The sequence below is a fragment of the Lissotriton helveticus genome, chromosome 1_2 (assembly GCF_964261635.1).
Source record: "Lissotriton helveticus chromosome 1_2, aLisHel1.1, whole genome shotgun sequence".
Classification (NCBI taxonomy): domain Eukaryota; kingdom Metazoa; phylum Chordata; class Amphibia; order Caudata; family Salamandridae; genus Lissotriton; species Lissotriton helveticus.
Window position 1 is genome coordinate 148,025,127 of NC_136058.1, and position 16,395 is coordinate 148,041,521.

At 43.9% G+C, this 16,395-nt stretch overlaps 1 protein-coding gene across 3 annotated transcripts in view; it reads right to left on the bottom strand.

The window, feature by feature from the left end:
• Nucleotides 1-1,738: 1,738 nt before the first annotated feature.
• The window catches only part of ACOT11 (acyl-CoA thioesterase 11), a 437,309-nt gene continuing 422,652 nt past the window's right edge, over nt 1,739-16,395 (bottom strand). For all 3 annotated transcript variants that reach the window (XM_078670317.1, XM_078670310.1, XM_078670324.1), the window contains one exon: nt 1,739-3,167. In XM_078670317.1, the coding sequence (XP_078526443.1) occupies nt 3,012-3,167 (156 nt within the window). In that variant the 3' untranslated portion in view covers nt 1,739-3,011. The remainder of the gene's footprint in view (nt 3,168-16,395) is intronic.

A 16,395-nucleotide genomic window follows, 5' to 3' on the forward strand; every position in this document is an offset into this window, starting at 1 on the left:
AAGGGGCAAAGAACATAAAGGACACAGAAGGCAAAAAAAGGGGCAAAGCAAAAAGGGCACAAAAATCAAAAAGGCAAAAGGGGCACAAAGGGCACAGAGAAAAAAGGTCACAGAGAGCAATGCAGCAAAATGAGGGCAACAACAGCGCTAACAATTACCAAAGGATATGTCTGGCCCTCGCAGAGTGTCTGAATTCTTTGAAAAAACGTGACTATTTTGATTTCTTTAAACTTGATAGAACTGTCTGGGGATGGGATTGTAGGCCATATGTCCTGAAGAACATGTTTCCAAACAGGTCATTTTTATGATGGATCATCATCATTTACCAGAGCTTTCTTTGCGCAGAAGTTTCCTCTGTGGAATTACAGACTGTTATGCGCAGCTATTTTCCAAAGAGATGTGCGCCTACTTAGAATGTAATGCCATTATCTTTAGAAATCTGCAATAAAAAGGCGAAAAGTCAATAACAATAAAGGAGGGTATATGGGATCGGCAGTGGGAGCTGGGCTGTACATTTTGTTAACTACACACCTGTGCCTCATGCCACCACTAATAAGATGTGAGTCACGGTTCTGAGTGGTTGCATCCTGGTAGGCTGACACATACCAAAGGGTGATACCTGATCATGAGAAAATAATGAAGTTCAGTCATAAGAAATTACATTAATTTATCCTGTGTACACATCTGTCAGTAATTATGTTTGTGAAGGAAGGAGAATGGGTGTGAGTACTACTTTTTTAGTGGCTCAACACCTAAAAATACTCTGAGATTCTCAAACGGGACAGTGTGGCATCAGAGCTATATTGCGATATGTTCGTAGGAGATATGGTCTAATGTGTTTGTAGGGTAGAGCAAGAGGGTTTATTTGAGGGGAATGTGGATGCCTAAGTATCTTCAGGACTATGGTCATGTTCTTCCTTATGCTTTTCCCCTTTCATATTTTATGCAGGTTTAGAGGTACAGAGAGTGGTGCCAGTAGTGTTTGGGTGGGTTTGTCACTGTGTCTGGGCCAAGAGTGGCATTGGCTAATATATTAGGTGTTTGAGATCAGTCATTCTTCTTGGGGCATACGATGCTTAAGTGGAATTCTGTACCATTCCAAACCCCCGGTGTACTCCGTGTCGAGGTCATTGTGCTGAAGTGAATAATGACGCTAAAGTGTTGTTTGCTCAGTGCATGCTTACAATTTTATGCCCCAGTCTTTGCTAATCACATTGTAATTAAAGACTCTTCTCTCTTGCTTATCATTCAGCCATTGCACATGGCTAGTTAATAGTAAAGAGATAAGAAAGTCTAAAATTATGACTGGATCAGTAAGACCAGGCCCACAAAATGGTCAACTGGTTAGAGGTATTTCACATAGTTCAACATGAAGTGAAACTTGAAAAAGAGGTAGTCCATAAGTACTGTACAACATTGTCATGTGCAGTCGCCCTCACCTGTTGCTAACTCTGCTTACATAAAATGTAGTTGCAGACTGATATTTGACAAAAGCCCCTGGAACCATCTGGGTAACATTCTGCTCAATACCAGCAATGCATCCAAACGCCCACAGATGAGTAAACCTGAAACTTGATACACATATTCTATCAATTGTCAAAGTTTTTCCTAAATTTCATTTTATGGGACAAAAATGCGCTATATAAGAAACGAAACAATCAATACAGAGTTTCCAAGGAGGTTGCAAGGATGGGTAAATAGGGCCCGGTTTATAGCGAGACACAAACAGACAAGCCTGTACCATACAAAATATTTTATTTTTTACTATTTTGCTGTCACTCACCAAACACCACCACTACCATAATCAATCCTTAAATACAAAATGGCAAACAGGAATAAAAGAAAATCAGGTTATGACTAAAAAGTAATCCTTCTATGGCAATTGAAGTAGATTTATGATGGATTAGAGTTGAATGACGCACATAAACATCCAAAAATACAGAACAATTAGTTTCGATTCCCATGCAAGGAATTCCTCAATCCATTTTGTGCAAATTTACAACAGATTTCATATTTTTTAACTTAGCAAAGTAGCAATTATTTGTTAAAAAGAGTACATCAAAGTACTGCAAGAACATATTAGCTCATGCATCAGACCGTGAAAATGCCAGACAAGGTGTTTTCAAAGTTCTAATGTTCATTGTGTGAAAGGATTCCTCTTAGCCACTTTGTTCCGTATAATGTCACTGAAGAGTTCGAATTGTAATGTTTTCTTGATGTGTTTTTTAAATTGCATTTATCACATTCGATCCTCTCTGATTTATTACCTGGTTTAATGTTTAATTAAGTAAATGTTGGATATGGTCCAGTAAAAATATAATTAACTGGGAAGACTTCTATAAATGCATATGACTACAACGGTTTCAAAGCATGCAGTTTTACTAAAAATGCCGGTTGTCCAAGCTCTTATATGGTGCCTACAGCAAAAAGCTTGTTACTGTCAGTTCTTTAATAAAAAACAATAAATGTTATTTACTGCTGCCTTTGTGAAAGTACATTTCTTTACCCATTGTGATAAATAGAAAAAGGCCCAACATACTCTTATAATGAGCGCCTAATTGATAGTATATAAGCAGGTTATCTACATAAGCGAAAAGGTCAATGCCCAAATACTAGCCACAATTGTACTGATAATTCAAGAGAAGTTAGCTGAGGTTATGACACGTGTCAATTAGACATGTAAAGATAACGAGATAGCAACACCTTCTTGTTTCTACTTCCATGCTCGACTTTAGTTCGTACCATTGGCATATTATGCTAACAGGCTTATTCGTTCTGTTGCAAACTCCCATCATACCCGTTTCATTAGCATTTTCATTGAACGACAAATGTTGATGAACTCAGTACTACTAAATCACCTATATGTACTGTAGTAGGCTCTTCCTTGGGTTCTAAAGTAGATACAAGTGAGTTAATCTGGCTACCACTTCCCCTTATTGTGTGTGGGCCCTGCAAACTTTACATGCACCAAGCCACTCGTGATCAATGAAAAGGATGCACTGGTGCTGATGTTAAAGATTCTGGAGTCCCACAGAAATATCATCTTTGTTCTTTTCGAGAAATGATTCGCAGTTTTGGAAAGTAGTGTAGAGCTCGGAGGATAGTCCAGCAATATTTGCAGTGATGTACGAGACAAATCCAGGGGTAAATTGGTTGTAATATGAAATCTAAAAAACAGAAAGAAGAAGTCATTTACAATGAAATGCCACCTTTCCATCAGATTAATGATACCCCGGTTTATTTTCCAGGGACTGGGTAGAACTTGTTAGGCGGTATAAGAAGCCTGCACACATGTACATACATCGCTCTGTTACTAATGGGTGTTCTAACTACGATGTTAAAGGGGCTTGCATCACAGTATTTCTTAACTGGATAGAATGAATATAAAATAAAATATACTTTAACAGAAAATATTTAAAAAAAACATCTATGACCATCAACTGTGTTTTAACAAAAGCATTAAAGTGCTTCTAAGATCGTTACATATTGCCTTCTCACTTGCGGTAACTTACCATTGAAATAATTCTCAAATATGGGAATTATTTGCCTCTGGTATTAATATATATATATATTGTACTGATAGGAGTACTGACATGTATCCCTGGTGAGAAGCGCTTAAAGAAATTAACTGTAGGAAGATAAATAAGTAAATGTATTTTGCTTACACATGTATAAACAACTTTGTACAACAAATAAAGACAAACCGAGGCAATGCCTATAGGTTTGGCCTGGACTGTGTGTTTAATGTGTTTTTATGTAAAGAAGTGTATTTTTCCCCGGAGTTTTATATAGCGGGAAATGGATCCGAAGGTATCAGGTATCAGTGGGCTTTTCATGAGCACAAGTTGTGTTACACAAGGACTCATTCATTTTTGTTAGGCACGGGAGAAGAAGTGATTTGCCCAGAATCAAAGGATGTTGAGTGTCGTGGCCGAGACACGAACCCGGTTCCCCAGATTTGAGGTCAACAGCAATTTTTGAAGTAAGTACTAAGAATGCCACAGACATATTTGATATAAGTGGAAACTACCAGGGAAAATATTAAATTATAAGTAGGGCTCCCGGTTTTCCGTTTAGACGGATTTTTACACATAAATACAGACGGAAAACTATTTTTCCTTTGTCTGTATTTATATTTAGAAATGGCAAAATACTAGTAAATGTTGCACCGCAGCTGTGCTTCAGAGTTGCTGCGCCACGACCCTGTTCAAGATGCTTGAAATTCCTTTCAGTTCCTCCCAATCAGGGTCTTTTAGTGACCTACTGTTGACCTATTGGCTCAGGGTCTTTTAGTGATGGCCGTGACCCTGAGCCAATTGAGTACAGCTCCACACCGAGTGGCCTCTTGGCACACGGCCATGCGATGACGTCTGCAGCCCACAATGTCTAATCTCAAAGGCTGCATCAGGAAGGGCACCAAATTTCCCCTGCAACCATCAAAAATTGCCATGGTCCGTTTGAAAAGGAAGTTAAGTTATATGTAATTGCACATGTGCACTAGGGGTTGGAATAGTGTTGGGCAGGTAGGATTCAGTGACTTCTTTTCGCTAGAGCAGGATGCTCCTGCTTTATGATTTCTTGAAGGCTCTCATATTTACATGCGCTGAGTGTAGCAACGGGAACCTCCCTGCGTGTACATTAATGTTCACCCATTCTTATCATTTTTTTTTTACTTTATTTTTCAATTTTATGTCATACATTGTAGAAAAACCCTCCAAAGGCATCATAAAAACATTTATATACAAATTGATGGACTCATTAAGGCACATTACGGACAAGGCTTAGAACTCGAAATACAGGAGTTCATGAGGTACAGAAAACGAACAAGCTAAGATTAAGCGTCATGATGAGGGAACATACCAGGCCGTGTTCCGTGCACCAAACTCGCGCCCCTTCAATTATCCTCACCCTCCCCTCCCTCAGACCCTGATTTGTGTGCTGAGAACAATTCGCCACTAGTCCCCTCGGAGTTGCTGTGAGACGAATGCCCCTCCATAGCCAAACTTGCCATGAACATGGTGCGCCACACCAGCAGGTTCTCCTGCAATTTCTCGTCTCTCCTAGTAGACTGCATGTGTGTCTCCTCTGCAAGGGTCCATTCCCTCACATCTTTGAGCCATGTACCTATCTCCAGGGGCCTTTGTCCCATCCATGGGATAGCCACCCTGCGCCTAGCCAGCACTAACATTAATTGCAATAATTTATAGGAGAGTTTCCGTTTCCTTGGCCTAGGGACCAATGCCAACAGACAATGTAAGGGTATTTGCTGTATCCGCAGACCAGTGGTAGCAGTGATATGACCCACAACCCCTGCCCAGAAGCCCCCCACTAACGGGCACTCCCAGGCCAAGTGCAGGAATCCCGCCCCTTCGGCGCCACATCTGGGGCAGTTGTCTCTTCCATCCGTCGAGAACTCAATCAATCAATCAATCAAAGCATTTATATAACGCGCTACTCACCCGGAGGGTCTCAAGGCGCTGGGGGGGGGGGGAGGGGGTCCGCTACTGCTCGAACAGCCAGGTCTTGAGCTGCTTACTGAAGGCGAGGTGGTCCTGGGTCAGGCGGAGGCGGGTCGGAAGGGAGTTCCAAGTCTTGGCGGCCAGGTAGGAAAAGGACCTTCCTCCTGTGGTGGCTCTTCGGATGCGGGGGACGGCGGCGAGGGCGTGGCTGGTCGATCGAAGCTGGCGTTTGGGAGCGTAGAAGTTGAGGCGGCTGTTGAGGTATCCTGGGCCTTGGTTGTGTAGGGCTTTGTGTGCGTGGGTGAGGAGCCGGAAGGTGATTCTCTTGTTGACCGGGAGCCAGTGCAGGTCTCTCAGGTGTCCGGAGATGTGGCTGCGGCGGGGGATGTCCAGGATGAGTCGTGCTGAGGTGTTCTGGATCCGCTGGAGTCTCTTCTGGAGTTTGGCGGTGGTTCCGGCGTAGAGGGAGTTGCCGTAGTCCAGACGGCTGGTGACGAGGGCCTGGGTGACCGTCTTCCTGGTCTCGGAGGGGATCCATCGGAAGATCTTGCGTAGCATGCGCAGGATGTTGAAGCACGACGAGGAGACGGCGTTGACTTGTCTGGTCATGGAGAGGGAGGAGTCCAGGATGAAGCCCAGGTTGCGTGCGTGGTCTGTTGGTTTGGGTGCGCTGCCCAGGGCGGGGGGCCACCAGGAGTCATCCCAGGCGGAGGGTGAGGATCCTAGGATGAGGACTTCCGTCTTGTCTGAGTTCAGTTTCAGGCGGCTGTTCGTCATCCATTTGGCCACGTCTGTCATCCCTTCGTGCAGGTTGGCTCTGGCGGTGGTGGGGTCGTTGGTGAGGGAGAGGATCAGCTGGGTGTCGTCGGCGTAGGAGATGATGTTGAGGTTGTGCTGGCGTGCGATGGCTGCGAGGGGGCTCATGTAGACGTTGAAGAGTGTTGGGCTGAGCGAGGAGCCTTGAGGAACGCCGCAGATGACTTCGGTGGCCTCCGATCTGAACGGGGGGAGGCGGACTCTCTGTGTCCTTCCGGCGAGGAAGGAGATGATCCACTCCAGTGCCTTCTCCTGGATTCCGACGTTGCTGAGGCGCTGTACTAGGGTACGGTGGCAGACGGTGTCGAAGGCCGCGGAGAGGTCCAGGAGGATGAGGGCCGCCGTTTCTCCGTTGTCGAGCAGGGCTCGGATGTCATCGGTAGCTGCGATCAGGGCGGTCTCGGTGCTGTGGTTGGCCCGGAAGCCAGACTGCGAGAGGTCGAGGGAGCCGTTCGTCTCAAGGAAGGCGGCCAGTTGCTTGTTGACAGTCTTCTCCATTACTTTAGCCGGAAACGGGAGCAGCGAGATGGGGCGGTAGTTCTTGAGGTCGGTGGGATCGGCTGATGGTTTCTTGAGTAGAGCGCTGAGTTCGGCGTGCTTCCAGCTCTCCGGGAAGGTGGCGGTGTCGAAGGAGGTGTTGATGATGTCCCGCAGGTGGGGTGCGATGACAGTGTCGGCCTTGTTGAAGACGTGGTGAGGGCAGGGGTCTGTCGGAGATCCGGAGTGGATGGAGTTCATCGTGCGGGAGGCTCAGCCTCTTTGGAGTAAAGTAAGTACGGTGAAGGAAGTTAAAATGAATAAGCTTGAAGCGCGCATTACAGGACACACACTTTGTCAGTGCCCCTATGTGCGTCCGCTGTCCCTGATCCAGTGAGAATCCCAGGTCCGCCTCCCAGGCCGCCCATGCCGGTGGCACCGGCGGGGTGGAGTCACGTCTCATGGCTGCATACAGCAGGGAAATCAGTCTGCGTCCCCTGCCACAGGACAGGAGGATATGTAAGATATGTGCCATCGGGGGTATCTCTGGGCATTGGGGCCACACCCCGCACACTATGTCACGCAATCCCCGGTAATGCAAGTACTGTCCCACACCAAGACCAAAGGCCTCTGCTGCCTGCTCGTATGTCAGAAAGCTCTCCGAGGACCCATTCTTATCATTAACACCCTCTTTGTATTTCTCAGTCTAGGCAACGCCTTTCGAACCCAGACATGCCCTTCGCTCAGCAAAGACTTTTATGACTTTTCCTCGTATCCGGAAAACCACCGCCGGGGCAGATCCTTCTCCTACCTCGCCGCCAAGACTTGGAACACTCTCCCTACCAACCTACGACAGACCTAGGACCTGCTGGCCTTCAGAAGACTCCTCAAGACCTGGCTCTTCGATCAGTAGCATTCCCCCCCCCACCCCCCCTCCCACAGCGCCTTGAGACCCTCACGGGTATGTAGTGTGCTTTAGAAATGCATTGATTTATTGATATGATTGCCTAATTACATTCGGTTTACTGTTTATCTCCGCGATAGGAACAGGATAAAACGAGAGGTAATTGGAACAGAATGTGAACTTGAAATCCCCAGGTTGGCGCAGCATTCCTGACTGACAGATTAGGAAGCAAAGAAACCTCTACAGTCTACACCTTGTAAACGGAAAATACTTTCTTAAATGAATAAAAGAAGGACCACAATAAGATCAAACCACTTTGGGAGGGGATGTTTTTGTCAAAAAAAGCCAAGATTTAAGGTTTAAGTTGCTGCTCTGAAAGGTACTGCAGTGTCACCAGTTTGCCAACCCAAAACTTAGAGCAGCTACAGCTTCAGTCACTAATCACTAACATAAGAGGATATATGCCCAGATTTTACCAATGCAAGCCGCTGACTAGACCTGCCAACGTTGGAGCTGGGAAACCAAGTAAGGGTAGGACTGCTGACCAGGCTGCTGAGATGACGTCGGGGAGCGGGCGACCTTCTGAGGTTGGGGGTCGTGGCGGTGCAATGCTGGAACAGATATTGGCATAGAACGAAAATGGTGATACTTCATGCTCCAACGATACCACTCAGACAGGCTGTTGACCTGGTCGGGCACCAGAGACTCTCCCGAGGGGGTGGGCAGAACTGAACGTGCTTACCATTGGCGACTGCTAGAGAGAGGGAACACTTCTGGTGGAGCAGGAGATGCAGAAAGAGCTGGATCTCCCTGCCACGTATTTCCTGTTATAAGGGAAAATATTGGGTATGGTGCAAGAGCTGTGGAGACTTGGGCACTCTGAACTGGCCACGCATGAAGCCCTGTAGTTATTATTCACTACAGGAGGAGTGGGAAGATTGCAGTCACGGCCGGCATGACTCGAGGGTGGGGAGGGAGATGGGTGGGGTGGGGTTGGGGTATGGGTGGGGTGGGGGGCTCGGGAGGGGGGAGGTTTACTTTAAATTTAAATAAATATATATAACTTACATTAGCCGGCCCGATCTGGTCCTGCGTCGTCTCTGTTTCTATGCTCCTCGCAGGAAGCCGGCAGCCTCCCGCAACTCCTCTAAGCCTATCACAATGCTGCGATGGCAGCGTGGTGATTGGTATGGACGGCGCCCAGCCAGGCACCTATGGGGAGGGCATGTTCTCTATGTAGGCTGAGAAAATGAAATGGCAGAGTGCGCATAACGGGTCAGTAAGGGCCCGCAACATTTGGCTAGCCACTCCTCCCCTGCCCTGTTGCAGGACCGCCCATCCCCAACCAAACCCTTCTGATTTCGCGCAGTGCAAGAAGCAGTAACATACAATGGTATCTATACCATTTTATGTTACTGCTTCTCGCACTGCGAGTAAGCAGTGGGGCGACGCTCCTCCACCCACATGGAGGAGCCGCGCATGGAAGAATGACTTCCTGGTTTTACAAGACACTCCTGAACATGTTCCCGGTCCCCTCACTACTTGAGGGCCTAATGGGAGACCCTCCTCCAAACACATCTCATAGATAAGCAATGGTTGATGGTGTTGGGAATAGACACAAAGCATTTAGCAATGCAAAGCTTAAAAATCTGAAGTTTATTTATCTCCACGCGATCTACCCAACCCTTAAGTGGTTAGCGAAAATGTTCTCCACAATCTCCAAACTTGTACCAGATGTGCTCTAGCCAATGCCGATTGTTGGTGGGAAGAAGCACTTGAGCGAGAAAGCAACACATTTATCTGGGGAGAGAGGTAGTTTGGTAGGGGGAGAAGCACGAGAGAGTGAGTGCAATATGGAGTCACGGGGGGAGTATTAGGTGTAGGGCGGGTATTTGGCGGGTGGGGAGAAGCACAAGTGGAGAGCACTGGATAACAAGTACGCTCATGGAGTGCTTAAGCAAAAAGAAAAAAATTATTTTCTAAAAGTGAGCAATGGAACAATAATAGACAGCCAGTCGGAGTAAAGAGACTGTGCTCAAGAGGAGGGAGAAACACATGGTGGACAGCGTGGGGCAAGGAAAGACAATGAGTAAGAAACAAGTCAATGAGAGTGACAAAACCAATCAGTAAGTAAACACAGTGTGGGCTGTAAGTCTATGTAAGTTCTTGGCAAGTCCACAATAGGTATTTTGCAACCAGATATCTTTGCTTTCTGGTGGGCTCTTCCATGACAGCTTATGGTTCTTAATGCTGGGGGCTCTCGTGGGTTCGACATGTCTACAGTGTGAGGAGGCTACAATTTGATGTGATGTTCATTTATGTACAGTGCTTAGAAACCAAAGAAGTGTGGTTGAAGTGCTATATAAAAACAGGTATCGTTCTTGTGGTTCTTGTGTGTCAATGTGTGGAAGGTCAGAGGAGGCAGCTCTGTGATGTCCTGCATTTATAGGGCATAGAAACCCTAGAAGTGTGGTTGAAGTCCTATTTGAAAACAGGTTATTGTTATTATTGAGGAGGTTTCTTGAGTGTCACTATGTGGCCAGTAAGAGGAGGCTGCATTGTGATGTCCTGTATTCACAAGGATTAGAATCCACAGAAGTCCGGTTGAAGTGCTATTCAAAACAGGAGAAACCTATTGGCACTTTTAGGATGTTACACAGCAGTCCGAGCTACTGTGCAACATGACTCAAAGTAAATAAAAACAAAGTGCTATGGCGTAACCCACGCTGGTGTGCAACACCTTTAAAAAACATTAACAACGCCAAATAGCTGTACATGAGCGATGTGGCTTTGTTAATGTTTTTAAAGGAATGAGGCGTTACTGCCACAATTGCCCCCTGTGGACCGCGGGGAACAAGGTTGGAGTCTCTGCATTGGCACAACATCCTGAGATTCTGGGCAAATCACTGAAACTACACGTGCCTAAAAATAAAAATGAATGTGGCCTTGTGTAAAGTAAATGAGGCTCATGTAAAGTGCTCTAATACCTTCAGGTCAAGTTTGCGCTATATAAACCTTTCACAAATAAAATAAAGGCAACAAGAGGAAGGAGGGCGTGAAACAAAGGAGATATGGTGAGTGGGTGAAAAAGAATGACGGGGTGACGAAAAATAAACAATTTTTTTTAAAACAGTACCTTAAGGGGTCTGTGGCCAGTGGAAGGTCACTGGACACAGGAAGCAGGACTTGGTCCATGCTCCAAGAAGGGATGAAGAATGAAGCTAGTGGGGAGGAGGAGACGACGAACAATAGGAAGCAAGAAAACAAAAGTAATGGGGGACCCAACCAATGGTATTGGTAAGTAAAGGGAAATAATGGACAGATTCTAAGCCCCATTTGAGCTTTTTATTTTTTTAAAGAACAAGAGGTTTCGCTGACAGCGCATGCACACTATAGGCAAAACCCAGACAGGTTAATGTTATTAATGCTGAGGGCTCTTGTGTGTCGATGTCTGGGTAGTGAGTGGAGGCTATGCTGTCCGCTGATGGTTTCCAAGTGTGCTGTTCGAGGTGCAGTCTCGTTGCCTTTTCTACTGAGCTCTACCACAATGTTGCTTCTGCAGCTCTTAGTGCAGTGGGGGGACATCTACCATGGACACTTGCAAGGGAGGGAAGGCAGAATGAACTTCTCCCTGAAACCAGGAGGAACTCTGAAAGGGCAACTGGGGAATTTGAGGTGGGGGTTGTGTAAATCAAGCAGAGGAAGTGAATACCTACGTGTGTCAAAGTTCACCGGAAGGGGGAATGCAGCCGGAAGCGGAGGTCCTGAAGGGGCAGTCAGGGTCAGAATGGCCTATAGGGCAATCAGGCAGGGTCCACAACAGGCTGGTCTGACAGGTAAGTGTGAGTGCCCTTATTCTTGCCAATTTGTGGGCCCGATTTATGGTCTGCTGGGCAGTTTTTTTACTGTTTCCCCAATATTAAAACAAACATTGTCTACAGCAATTTCAAATCCATGCAGTCTTCCATACCTTGCAAATCACTTATTCAGCATATCTTTTTAAATTCAAAACAGCCCTAATTTGCAAACGTAGGCCACTTTTTTAACTATCGAATTCACTAATGGGGCCACTTTTATTTTGGTGCTGGACCTATTTTGTGTCCCAGTTTGACCCTGGAGCAGTCTGCAATGAGGAAGCAGGAGTGAGGTTGATAACTATACAACTCCTAGTTTTGACCTATACAGCAATCCATTGTTTAACAATTACCTCGTTTGGGTTCATATTTTCAAAGCGGATGGTTTTACTTTGCAGTGCAAAGTTATTAAACCATCCTAACGTAGGATCGAGTGTCCCCTCACTTGTCTCCGTCTAGAGGCTGCGAGAAACAGGAAAGGTGCTGCGGTTTTATTGCTAATCCACTTGCCACATACAGGAAGAACATGACTTGTTACTGTGAGATACAGTTTATTTCAGTACATCTATATTTTCGCATAGTCTACTTTGAACAGCTTTTACAGTTCAAAGTTCTTTAACACTGAACCTTGTACAACTCATGTGGTGTCCAGTATCAAGTATGGAAACTCCCTGATGAGGAGTTCATATTAAATTAGTGAAGGAGGTTGAAACGGGTCAGTGGTCAATATGAGCGAGTCTCTATGTGACTTACTGTAAGATCCACCCAAGTCTTTCTTTACTTCACACAGAACTGAATTAACTTTCCCATAATTTGATGGTGATATCGCCAATTGAAAGGATTTTCCCCAGTCTGGGACATCATTCGCTGCCTAAACCAAAAGAACTTGTATATTATTGTTCCTTATTTTGATGAAGAAAAGTTAGAGAGCGGTTACTATGGACAAGGTAGAAACCATTTATGTGTGATTTTGTGTCATTCAATAGTTGATTAATGAGCATTTTAATTGGGTGTGGTTGTGTCTTATAATATTTTCGATTGTAATCCAGTCATCTATTTGTCATCCAATCATCTATCTAATGCAAATACATTGTTAAATGTCCTTGTTTTAACACATAAGTGCTTAAACAAATGTGCTAAAAAATCTCAAATATATATATATATATATATATATATATATTCACTGAAAAAACCATAGGTTATACACCATATATAGTTAGGAATTAGCATTTAAAAAACCTTATTTTACTCACACAAAACCATTGAAATTCCATATATAGTTAGTTGCACTAACTATATATCGCGCACCCGCAATCCACTGCTGATCATGTCACATATTACATCATTCATGACATGGTCAGTGACATCACTGATGACATCACTGATGACATCTCAAATGACATCACTGATGAGATCACTGATGACATCATCCAGTGACTGTGTGTTTCTGTAAAGTTTAAATATGTTTTACATATTGAAGAATGAGTAGATGTATAAGTGTCTGGACGAAGGATTTAGTAGGTGCATGACTGAATGTATGAGTGAGTGATTAAATGTGTCTCACTGAGTGCATGGGTTAGTGAGTAAACTGTCTTAATTTGTGCATCATTATGTCTGTTGTTCTGTAAACTGCTGCATGTGTTGATCAGTAGCTATATGATTAACTATATGGGTTATTGATTGATTGTCCAAGTATTTGTATAGGAGACTGAGTGTGTGTGTGGCTGGCTGGGAGGTGTGTGACTCTGTGCAGATCAATGTGTACTTGTATCAATGATTGTATAAGAAAGTAAGTATGTGTTAGTATATGTTTGAAAATGTAAGGTGCTCTATGTTTAACTGTACAGACAAGAAAATGGAAGTGTGATTGATTCTTTACAGGACTGACTAGGTGTGTGAGTAACTCCATGGATGAGTGGCAGAGTGTAAGTGTCTGTATAGGTGTATGAGTGCATATGATAGTGTTGTAAAGATGAGTGATTGTATGTATGAATGATTGTATGGGTGAATGAGTGAATGTGTGTGTAGACGTAGGAATCAGTGAGTACGTATGTAGTAACTAGTATTGGTGTGTCAATGGTTTCAAAAATTATACTCTGTATTTAACACTGGGTGAAACAGAGGTTATATTAAAACGTGAGGAGATGCATTGTATTGTCACATGAATGATATCATCAGTGATGTGGTCATTGATGTCAAATGAGATGTCATCAGTGATCTCATCAGTGATGTCATTTGAGATGTCATCAGTGATGTCATCAGTGATGTCACTGACCATGTCATGAATGATGTAATATGTGACATGATCAGCAGTGGATTGCGGGTGCGCGATATATAGTTAGTGCAACTAACTATATATGGAATTTCAATGGTTTTGTGTGAGTAAAATAAGGTTTTTTAAATGCTAATTCCTAACTATATATGGTGTATAACCTATGGTTTTTTCAGTGAATTTTCAAGGTTTTGTAAATGCTAATTCCTAACTATATATGGTCTATAACCTATGGTTTTTTCAGTGAATTTCAATGGTTTTTTAATAGCAAATATCATAAGCTGTCGAATGTCAAGTACGTGGTAAGTGAAAACATTTTCGTGTTTATGCACACTGATCTGCTTTGAATGGTGCCCCCCCCCCCCTCATTTCTATTAGGAGTACTCTCTCTTTGCAGATAGTGAAAGGTAGTTAACGCAGGCCTTTGCCCCCGTTGTAATCCGTCGTGCCTGCTTCTCTCTCCATTTGATTGATTGTTATCCAAGTATTTACTGTTTTAGAATTAGTTCTCTTTGGTTCATTCTCTATTTACAAACAAACACAGAGTCGCAATACTCTGTTTAGTCTTTGCAGATAACGAAAAATCGTGTAAAAAAAAAGAAAAGGAATCGAGCAAAATCAGTAGGCCACTAATGGGATCTCTTTTTGACCTCGCTAAAATAGAAACATTAGGAACAACCCCTCATGACAAATACAAAACTAGTGAGATGAACTGAACTCCACACAATGATGGCTGCAAAACAGCTCGGCTCCGCCACCCACCCCGCCCAAAATAACGATAAAGAGCGGCTGCCATGATTGGTTGCGGAATGGCCACAACGGAGCTACGAAATGGTGCTGCTCTCATGCTAACCCCAGCTTCGGTCTGAAACATCCAGAAACACTGTAGACTACCAATTCGATCAGTTCCGGTAGCGCCCCAATGTAACCCGGTAGAGAAGAACTAGCCCTCCCCTCTTTGACTGATGGTTCTTGTTGCCTGTCCTTTCTGTTGTCATTTAACAGAACTATTTAGCCTGCTGAAAGGGGTTGTGTTTCGACCGCTGGTTGGTGGAGACATTTTGACTATATTCTGGACCTGCGTTGTCGCGTAATGCGTCATATGACGCGCCGCGTTAGCGCATCCGGAAGTCATCCGGGGCGCGCAGCGCGTAACGTAAGCATAACAAGTCATGTGACTTGTTAATAAAACTTTTCATTGGTTCATTTTACTTTTCTTATTCTAATGATGAAAGCCTTGGTCATATCACCTAAAAATTACGCTTTTAATTACTTCCGAACATTATTTTCTCTTAAATATATGTTATAATGTTCCAGGCTAATGTACTTTCCCGGAAATTTTACAACTGTCCTGCAAGTAAAATATATTCTTTTTTCGAGAAAAAGAGCGTTTCTTCGTCCCTTGACGGAGCCGTTGAGCAAAAGAGGGTCGACCTGCTGTCTTAGTCGCCGATACGCCTGAATATGAGATTCTTATCGATCACTTTATGTTGCAGGAATAGAAAACACAACAGCCCTTGACCATTTATCTTTACTGCGTTCCTTCGTATTATACCTTTTACCCTTCATGTAATTGGTCTGCTTTATTTCACTTGCCTTTTAATGATTCTAAAACAGTGACTATTATTAAAAACTTTACCAATGTATACACTACTACCATGTTTTCTTTTAAAAACCTTTATTGTGAAAATTTCATTATACAAATACGAGCCTATAACCACGTGGGCCTGCCACGGAGCAAACTGTAATCGTATATGATGAATAGACATTTACACTGTAGAGGAACGTAACGGGCGGGCCATTAGGTTGCAAAAACTAAGGTGTCTAACAGTTACGGAATCGGTGGACGTACATTTTATAATTAAAATACGACAGGGCCAGTTACAATAAAATTATCTAGATATACATTTGCGGGCAAGTACCATGGGTGACGTTAATTCGAATTTTCAACAGTACAGTAATCAATAACACATCAGAACTTAATATCAATAGGGATGTCGAAATATTCAATCAATTCTCGTCCCCGCCCGCCATGTGCTTCAAAACTGCATACGTATCTCGTGATTTCAAGGTTCTGCAACCAGTACACAACAAGGAGTTACGAGTCCCATTTATTCCGGCGCCATTTTGGGCGAGGACGGGCAGGTCCAGGATATAGTCAAAATGTCTCTACCAACCATCGACTATGATGATGTTCATATGCTGTATTTATTAGAGTAACACTCATCTGCCCACATGAAATTAATTTACCACAATCTAAACATGTCATTTTAATCTTTCCAAAGTTCTTCTAAATATTTGGGACCGTTTCCCTTGCCTCTGAAGCTCTCAGTGCCACTTCTTTGATGAATGTACTAGCAGGTCAGGGGTTCTCCTCCAAATCTCTCTTTTATGCAGCACTATAATTAATTGGTGCCACCTCTCCATATGACGATGCATGGTATAGTTACCACAACTATATATTTTTTCGGTTCCTCTGGAGAGTTCATCGTGGCAGATGAAGCGTGTAACATACCGGGCATTTACCTTTTTTTGCATGTACAGGAAAGGAAAAAAAAATCGAGCGTTCGAGTTCTTAGGTGTCCCAGGGCCATTTTAGTGGACCAGGCCCAA